Source organism: Neovison vison, chromosome 13 (genome assembly GCF_020171115.1).
Source record: "Neovison vison isolate M4711 chromosome 13, ASM_NN_V1, whole genome shotgun sequence".
NCBI classification, from domain to species: Eukaryota; Metazoa; Chordata; class Mammalia; order Carnivora; family Mustelidae; genus Neogale; species Neogale vison.
Genome location: NC_058103.1, coordinates 1,851,436 through 1,860,652, shown reverse-complemented (window position 1 = coordinate 1,860,652; position 9,217 = coordinate 1,851,436). Strand labels below are relative to the sequence as shown.

The 9,217-nt window shown below is 68.1% G+C and overlaps 1 protein-coding gene across 1 annotated transcript; it reads left to right on the top strand.

Moving 5' to 3' along the window:
* Window positions 1–4,484: 4,484 nt before the first annotated feature.
* On the top strand, window positions 4,485–8,306 carry C13H14orf180 (chromosome 13 C14orf180 homolog). Its single transcript, XM_044231303.1, has 4 exons — window positions 4,485–4,595; window positions 5,899–6,028; window positions 7,660–7,704; window positions 8,113–8,306. The coding sequence occupies exons 1-4, from the start codon at window positions 4,485–4,487 to the stop codon at window positions 8,304–8,306; spliced, it is 480 nt and encodes a 159-aa protein (XP_044087238.1).
* Window positions 8,307–9,217: the final 911 nt, after the last annotated feature.

Below are 9,217 nucleotides of genomic sequence, written 5' to 3'. Positions count from 1 at the left end.
GCCCTTTTGTGAGCTGACCTGATTGGCAGGAATCTCCGTTCTGGCCCCCCATGCACGTGGGTCACCCCTCCGACTCAGAACACTCCGTTCGCTGGGCGCCTACTGTGTGCAGTCCCCTCCAGGAAGGTCGGCACATCACCTCCGTCTTCATGGTGTGCTGGATGGTGGCGTAGACCTCCAGTCTACACGGGGGCTCGGAACTCGGGGCGAGTGACCCCCCAGGTCTCCCTGTGGCCGGGGTCTACCTGCCCCATTCTGCCTGGGGCTCTCGAGGTCAAGATCTCCCACTCCAGGGCATGCCCTGCACCCAGTAGACACCCAGCGTCCTTCTGACCCGCTGTTGCCCCATGTCCAGAGACGTGGGGGACCATCTGTGGAGCCTGCCAGGACAGAGCCTGGTCCCACACCCCGGCCCAGGCAGGCGCGTCAGGGCAAGCCCAGGGAGCAAGCCATCAGCTGGACGCGTGCCCTGAGGTTCTCCTCTTGCTGAGGTCAGAAATGTGTGTTATCTGGGGAGCAGCCAGCCTGTCCTGGGCTATGAGTGGGCTGGCGGCAGCCGGCCCTTCCTGGGGACCCCTGCCCACGGCCCCTCACTCTGCCCCCATTCTCCTGAGGGGAGGCCAGCAAGGGACTGCCCACGGCCTTCTGTCCCCTTCCGCAGCTGGAAGAAAGTGAAGTGTGCGTCCTGGGGCCTCAGCAGCCCCCCGGCTTTCATTCAGACAAGCTGCTCAGGTGAGGGGAGGGAGGGCAAACACCACGCAAGGCCACGAGGCCCCGTGCGGACGGCTTCCTCCGGGGCCAGACTGTCCAGAGGCCACTGCCCCACGGCTGTAATGGAAACTTCTCAGCTGGCCCGGGAGCCACAACAGCTCCGGTTCCCACTCTGCTCAAGGATGCCATCGCCAGCGGACTGGGGGCCGGGCAGGTGGGTGAGGTCATCCCGGGGGTAGGCCCTGCAGGAGCCCGGGTGGGCCAGGACGGGGCCCATGCATGTGTGGGTGTGTGTGTGCAAATGGGGGGGCAGCCATGTGAGTGTGTGTGTGTGTGCGTGGGGTTGGGGGGAGGCTGCGCACGTATGTGGGGCTCACAGCTCCGGCCTCTGCGGGATGAGATCCCGACGTGGTTCTCCTACCTGCACCCGCCCTGCGGCCCCTGGGGGAGTCACCGGACAGTGCGCGGGGCGGGCACAGGCTGCAGCTCCCCTCGTTCCAGCTCCAGACCTGCCGGCTCAGGAGGAGACCCTCGGTCTCCCCAGGGCTCCGGGACCTCCGGGAAGCTCTTCCAGCCCCCGAGCCAGGCTCCTGCGGGCAAACAGGCACCGTGCAGGGGCAACAGGAGCCGGTGTGGCCTCCGAACTGGCTGCCCACCCCTGGTCACAGCGGGGGATGCCCCTCCCCACACAGGCCTGCACTACGCGGGGTGTCCGAGGGACCCCTGGCGAGCACAGAGACGTACCAGCAGGCAGTGGGTGGCCGGCGGTATGGGGTCAGCAGGGCACAGAGACGCGGTCAGCCTGGCCTGGGAGCCGGTGAGAAGCCTCCCAGGCAGCAGCACAGAGCGACGCTGGGACAGATGGCCCAGCCCTGGGGCTTGGTGCAGCTGGACGCGGTGAGCCGGCTGGGCGCCGGTGGGAGCCGCTGGGAGCCGTGTGCGGAGCTGGGGCTCCGGGAACAGTGGGCCTCGGCTGCCGAGCTGGGCTACAGAGGATAAGCCTTGGTGGGCCAAACCCCATAGACGGTCAGGGCTCTTGTGGACGCATGGCCTTGGCCAGACCTTAGGCTCCAGGAGAGCCTATGCTCCTCCTACGGCTCCCCTGGCCCCGGCCTGGGGCAGGCCCTGTGCCTCAGGCAGGCCCAGCCAGGCAGGCCCCCACCTAGAGACAACGGGGAAAGGGGGGATGAGAATGTGCCCTCAGCAGAGGAGAGGCTGTTGACCGAGACGCTTCGCCCTCGGGGTGTGTCCCCTGTGGTGGGAGGGCCGTGGTGACACTCCGCGGCCCCAGGCCTGAGCTATTTTCCGCCCTTTATCACCCATCAGTCCGGAGCGGCCTGAGCGGGGAGGGAGGGCTCTCCTGTTACACACTGTCCGCTGCCACGGGCTCCGAGGCCTCCCCGCTCCCATGCCGGGCCCTGCCCTCGGCAGTCCAGCCTGGGGAGGGGCCCCGGCCAGTGGCTGCAGGGGGGCGGTGGGGGAGCCGGGAGGCGGAGCCGAGAGCGGCCGTCCCCTCCTCCTGTTCCGTGTGTGGGGAGACGACGGCCCGGCCAGTCACGCTGTTGAGAAAGGTCACTGAGCCACAGCAAGACAGAGCCCAGGACTGAAGCCAGTCCTGGGGGTCGGCACAGGCCTTCATCCGTCTCAGAGGAAATGACATTCAAGGGGAAGCCGGAGCCCGAGCCAGACTGACGGCAGAGACTGGGCTAGGCGGGGGGGGGGACACGGACGGGGGGCAGTGGGGCGGGGGGGTACCCGCCGACAGCAGACGACGACCCAGGCAAAGGCACTGGGCTGAAGAAGGCCCGGGGCTCCCATCACTCACTGGCAGACGGGCCCCGGCTCTGCGCCCGAGCAAAGCCACTGTCCCCGAGTGACTGTCCCCGGCCCCCCCCGAGCCCGACACACAGGGTGCCTGCCCCCCCCAGCCCGCGGACGACGTCGCGCTTGTGATCCTATTTTCGGCTGAGTAGACTGAGGCAGCGAGTTAGGGGCCTCCCGAGATCACGCAGGTCACACGGGGCCTGTGCTGAAGTGGGTGGGACCCACCCGGCTGCCTGCACCGGAGCCAGAGACACCCACGGGCACACGCACACGCCACACACACGCATGCGCACGGCCCGTTCACACTCAGACACACTCATGCACACGCACGCACCCACATGCTGTGTGATCACACGCCCTCGCCTTACACACGCGCCCTCACGCTCACATGTACAGACGGCACCTGTGTGCACGCACGCGGACACACGCACACAGCACACACGCACACCCATTCCCACGCGGACACACGCACGCACACACGCACACACAGACATGCTCACAAGCCACGGAGCCACGCTCACAGCCACACGCCCGCACACACGTGCACATTCCTGCACACGCACACGGCTGTGCTCACACACACACACGCGTGCACGCGCGACGCCGTCCCAGTCCCAGGAGGGGGCCGGGCGCTGCAGGGCTCCGGGCAGGGGCCCTCCGCACGCCTCTCCAGGCCTGTCTCCTCACCTGCGGGACCCGCACACCTTCCTGGGAGGCCGCCCTCCCGGCCCTGTCCCCCTCCCTGGGCTCCGGGCTCCTTCCCGGACTCCATTTGCAATAATAACCTGACGCTGAGGAGGAGAAAACGGCTCGCTTTAGAGTAACCGGAGCTGCCTGGTGCGGGCCGCTGCCCCCGTCTCCGGGCTCTGCACGGCTGCAGCGCCCACGCTGCCGGGCGAGGCACACCATGCCCCGCCGTCTCCCCAGGGAAGGCTGCACGGGGCCCGCTCCCCCCTTGAGGCTGCCCGCCCTTTGGGGGACCCTGACGCCTGTGCGGGGACCGTGTGGGACCCTCCACTTCAGCCCCGCTCTCAGCCCTGGACATGGGGTGGGGTCCTTGGACGGCAGAAGACAGGGACGCGCCTCACAAAACCTGCCGTTCGCCGTGTGCAGAGGGGACAGGGCTGACCTCCAAGGACCCAGACCGGGGAGCCAGGGAGGAGCCTGGGCCGGGGATAAAGGGGAGCAGGGGCCCTGTGCCAGCCCCAACTCCTCTCCTTCTCCGGGGCACAGAGACTCCCCTCGTGTCCACGTGGCCTCAATTTCCCCACATGTACGCTGAAGGGGGGGCTCTCGAAGGACTCATGCTCAGGGCCCGGCCTCACCTGCACGGGCCCCGGGCGCGGTCTGTGCCCACAGCAGGGGCAGGGCAGGTCTCAGAAGTCAGGAACCGTCCAGGGGAAGGAGAATCCCCCCGAGAGGGGCCACAGCTGGGAAGGACGATGCTAGGCCGTCACAGGCTCACGGTGGACTTGGGGGGGCACCTCCTTACAGCTAGTAAGGAAGTTAGACCTGGGCAGGGGAGGGACGGACGGACGGAGAGACAGAGACCAGAGTTTCCGGGGGCCCCACCAGCTCCAGCCCCTCCCGGAGCAGGAGACCCTCTGGGGCAGCCTTCCCAGCCCCTCGCAGCCAACAACGCCTGGCCCTGCACCCCTTCCCTCCACCCCAGAGCGTCCCCGACACGCCTCCACACGCTGCGCGCGCTGTGGTCAGCGCACACGTTCGGAGCGCCCCGTGCCGGCGGCTGGCTCTAAGGCACGGCCGGCAGCCGCGTGGAGCCCAGCGCGGCCCCCAGAGCGGATGGGGTGGGGGCACCCGCTCCCGGCGAGGGTGCTCGGAGCACCGGCAGGAGAGCCGCCCCTGCTGCTGGGCCCTCCGTCCGCTCCCACCCGTGCCGCCCGGACAGTGAGCGTGTCTCTGCTTCTCTCAGGGCCATGTTCCAGTAAATGAAGCCCGCAGGGCAAAGCTTGAGCCCCAGCTCCCGGCCAGAGACGCGACATCACACCAGGAAGAATGAAGAGGCCGCTCCAGGCTGGCCAATGCCCAGGGCGGGGAGGGTAAGGCTGGGTCCTGGACAAGCCCTGATGCCGGGACCCCAAGGCCAAGTGCACCAGGGTCAGCCCTCAGGGCTCCCGCTGGGGCTGGGGAAGGGGGAGCAGAGGCAGGAGGCACAGTCCCTGTCCTTGCCTGAGCTGTCCTGGCCCCAGGACTCCCAGGAGAGGAAATCACTTGGGGGGGGGGCTGGTGGCTCTTTAAAGATTCCGTCTGGCAGAGGAGGTTAGAGGCCCCTAGTGGGGGACACTTGTCATACCCAGAGGAGCAAGGCCACGTCCCAGGCAGGCAGGATGGGCCCGGAGAGAGTGCCAGCGAGGCAGAGGAAGCGGGAGCCATGGCAGGCTCTGGAGAAAGGCAGCAACAACTCCAGAGGCTTCCCCAGCGAGGTCACCTTGCAGATCGGGGAGGAGGGCCTGCGAGTGGGGGAGGGGGAGAGAGGACCAGGACGGCCTGTGAGGGGGCCGCTGCAACGGGCCCAGGCCAGGGCAAAAGGGGACCAACTTCAGACCTGAGTCCCCACCTAGCCTCTGTGCTCATGGCCAGGCTGGCGGCAGGCCACGGGCACAGGAGCTCCAGCCGAGGGGAGGGGACAGCCATGAGCTGGGCCCAACCCCAGGACTAGGTGGGTCCCATGTCCCCCAGAAGGCTAGCAGCAAGCTCTGTGTGGCTGGGACCTCCCAGTCAGGAGCCGTTCAAAACGGGAGTACTCAGCTCGGAACAGTCTATTGTCCCCATTTTATAGGTGGGAACACTGAGGCTCAGAGCAGTCTAGCAACTCTACGTTCCAAACTCAGCGTGGGTGGGAGGGCAGCCCCCGCGCAGGCACCTGGGTCCAGGCTCTATCCCTCTCCCGCCCCGGTCTCACGCCCAGACCCCTCCGGTGGCCGCGGTGTGACACAAGCCCGGCACGGAGCTCAGACACACCTGGCTCAGGGCCCGGCCTCCCTGTGGTGCCCGGGCACAGAGGAGACCTGGGGCCCAGCGTTTCAGGACTCAGCGAGGTTTCGTGTAGCGACTCGGGCAGGAAGACGGCCCTTGGTGGACATTCACAGTTGCCGTCATCGTCCCTGGCATCACTGAGGGCCCTGTCGGGGTTGGTACCAGCCCCTGGGGTCAGGCCACCAGGCAGGGGCAACAGGTGGGACCCGTCCATGGGGTCTGCACGCACCCCCCAGCGGGTTCCCCACTCCGGGGCGTCTGTACAAACCTGGCAGTGGCAGCAGGGATCCTGGCCAGGGCACCTTGTCTCCAGCCCCCAGGGGCTCACTTCTGCCTGCTTCCCTCTGCCTCCCACCCCTGTCCCAGGAGGGCGACAGGCAGTGCCCCCCCTCCATCCTGAGGCGGAGCCGGCCACAGCGCCGCGGCCACGGGGCTGAGCCACAGAGGACCTCGAGGCGGGTGCGGTTCCGGGAGCCCCCGGAGGCGGCCGTCCACTGTAAGGACAGAGCGCGGCGAGCAGGCATGGGGCGGGGCGTGGGGAGCCACACGGCCCAGGACCTCACGGGGGGCCATCGGGAGGGACCACTGCCCCCTGTCCTGTCTCCACAGACAGAACCCCAGTAAAACCCAGGCCCACGGCTCAGGCTAGACCCAGAGTAACCGTTGCGAAAACAGGAACCGGCAGGAAAAAACAAATCTGAGCCGCCCGTGGAGGGCCAGTACAGGGAGGGCAGTGGACAGTGCCCCGCCCACTCCTCCCGCCAGCACTGGACGCCTCCCGCTGCCCCGCAGCAACTCCCAAGCCTGCGTCCTTCACTGCCCACCTCCCGGATTCCCCCAGCCCCAGAGCCCTTCCCCGCCACTGGCCCTCTCCTCCCCTGGCCCCTTTGGCCCTGCCGCAGGCTTGCCCGTGGGACCGGCCCCTGTATCCGCTGGCTCCACCGCAGAACAAGTCACCGCAGACTCAGAAGCTTCGAGCGGCCCACGTTTATTATCACAGTGACCCCGTGGGTCAGGGTCTAGGCTTGGTGTAGCTGGTCCTCTGCTCAGGTCTCCCAAGGTGGCCGTCCAGGTGTGGGCCGGGACCACCTCCCAGCGGAGGCCCGGGGCCCTGGTCCAAGCTCACAGAGGTGTTTGCAGACTTCGCTTCCTTGCAGCTACAGAACCCACAGCGCTGCGCCTCCGAGACCAGGAGCGGACGGACACTCCCTCTTGTTTACCCAGTTTCCCTGATGAGGCCAGGCCCACCCAAGCTGCTCTCCGTTTAGATGGACTCAAAGTCAGCTGATTGGGGTTTGCCCTCAGCTGCAGAATCCCTTCCACTTTGCCTTATTCTGCTGAGCAGAAGCAAGGGGAGGAAGCACTAGAGGGCCCGGAATCACGGGGGCAGCCTAGATCCGGCCTGACACTGCCCCCAAGCAAGTGCTTCTTGAGACCTGCCGAGTGGTGGGTAAAACTCACAGGCGGCGCATGCTGATGTCTCCCCGGATGCCCACCCTAAACATCCCATCCGGGTCTCAGCTTGCCTCCCAAGGGCCCTGCGCCGCTCATGGGACTCCTCACACCTGCTCTCTGCGCCCGTCCCTCCGGGGCCCAGCACTCGCCCCCACAAGCTCAGCTCCACACTCCCCGGGAGCTTCCCAGCAGCCCTGCAGACAGAGACTCAGCGGGCGGGGAATCGGGGCCCAGGTGGACCAGGGGTTGGCCTGGGCCTCCCCAGGGCACTGTGGGGGATGGACAGGAGCGAGAGTCCTGCCTGGCCCTCTCCCAGTGCCAGCCCTACGGTCCCGCCCCAGGACCCCCGCAGCCCCCCTGAGCCACCACGGGGTCACCGCACCCCACACTCGCACAGGCTGAGAGCAGCCTCTCGGGCTCCCGAGTTCGGGCAGCCGGAGCCTGAAGCCGGGAGGCCGGGGGGACCCCTGGCTGACGTGTGGGGGAGCTGGGCGGGGGTGCGTGGACCTTCCACCTGTGACACGAGGTGGCTGTACCTGATTCGGCCCAACTCCGGGAGCTTTGCGGGGTGGCTGTGAGATGCGGGGTCCTGAGGACACTGGGCCGGCGGAGGCAGCGTGCACCCCGGGGAGGCCCTCCCTGCCCGAGCCCACCCTCTGTTCTCCTTCCCAGACATCGCCGGCAGGGAGACCACCACGGCCACCACCACCGCCAGGGGTGAGTCTGAACCCTCGCACACCCCAGGCCCTCCAGCAGGGCCCCACCCCCCACCCTGGCAAGGTCACTCTCTTAGCCAGGACCCGACACACTGTGCCCCTCTGGGGTCACTCCCCTGTACCCTTTCCCCCAGGGAGGGTGCTGGGGCAGAGCCGACGGGAGGCTCTTCGGGACCCACCCAACACTGGCAGAGGCCCAGGCAAGGACGGGGTGTCCCACTGCCCGTGGGATCCATGCGAGACACCCCAGGGATCCCCGCGCCAAGGGAGCCCACACTTGGGGTGAAGCGTGCTCTGTCTGCAGCCTCCCCACCAGTCCTGCAGGGAGGAGGGAGCCCCGTAGGGTCCCCACTGTGGGGCCAGGCCTGCGGGCAGGGGCTCATCGGGTCCCCCTCCGCCCCCACCCCAGCGCCCAGCCGGCTGCAGCCCCGAGGCGGCTCCCTGCTCCTTCGGCTGTCCGTGTGCGTCCTGCTGCTGCTGGTGCTGGCTCTGTGCTGTGGCCGAGCCAAGCCTGTGGCGCTGGCCCTTGACGACCTGCGGGCCCGGCTCCTGTACCTGAGGCACACGGCCCTCTCCTGCTGGCGCGGCCTGCTGCAGCTCTGACGAGGCCGGGCTCCCCTCCAGGCCTGCAACCTGCCGAGTGGGGGCGGGCAGGGGTCCCGACAGGCCGTCCCTCTTGACGCCCACATCGGGCTCCACTGCGTGGTTTTATCATAAAGAGAATCCACACATGCTTTGGTCTCCCAGAGCCCCCCAGGCCCTCCCTCTCCGCACCCTTGGGCCAGGCCCGGATGTGGCCACACAGAAGCCCTCGATAGGGACACCGGCCCTGTATCCGTGGGGTCCCTCAGAGAGGACACGGGCCTTTGCTGCTTGGGGCTTGCGGGGCCTGGACTTCAAAACCCCGTGGAGACAGGTGGGTCTGGCCGCTGGGTGTGTCCTCCCTCCTGACGCTACACACGGGCCGGGGGCCTGGGGTCTCCCCTTGTTGGTGCCGTTGGGGCGCCAACCTCTGAGCCGGCCTGACCACCACTGCTCGGGGCCCCGAGGCCTCAGGAGCCCCTCGTGTTCCAGGGAGACATACGGGCTGTCCCCCTCCTCAGCTGTCTGCCTGGCGGTGGCTGAGAGGGAGCTCGCTCCGCCCGGACCCGCCACCGTCAGAGCACGGCCCCCTGTGCGGGGCCCCCAGGCTGCGCCGTGCGCCCGCCGCAGAAGCTCGGCGTCCCGTGACTGTGCACGCAGCACGCCACCGCGGGCGTTGCGAGGCCGTGGGGAGACAGCGCGACAGACTCCAGGGCCCCTCCAGACTCTGCCGGGGCGGGGTGGGCTGAACAAAGCAGGGAGGCCTGTGGCCAGACACCCGGAGGGACTGCTAGGAAGACGCCGTCTCCCCCCGCCACCTTCACACAGGGGTCCACAGGACAGCCAGTGCGCTGCTGCCCCTTCCCGGGGTTAGGCCCTGAGTGTCCAGCCCCACCGGCTAAGCGGGGACACACGGATTTTCTATTAAAACA

Excerpts from the sequence above, each read along its gene's own strand:
- C13H14orf180 (XM_044231303.1), top strand. The coding sequence starts at position 4,485 with ATGAAGCCCGCAGGGCAAAGCTTGAGCCCCAGCTCCCGGCCAGAGACG. Across the intron at positions 4,596-5,898 it reads CAATGCCCAGGGCGGGGAGG|GAGGGCGACAGGCAGTGCCC; the intron begins GTAAGGCTGGGT and ends CCCCTGTCCCAG. Across the intron at positions 6,029-7,659 it reads CCCGGAGGCGGCCGTCCACT|ACATCGCCGGCAGGGAGACC; the intron begins GTAAGGACAGAG and ends TCTCCTTCCCAG.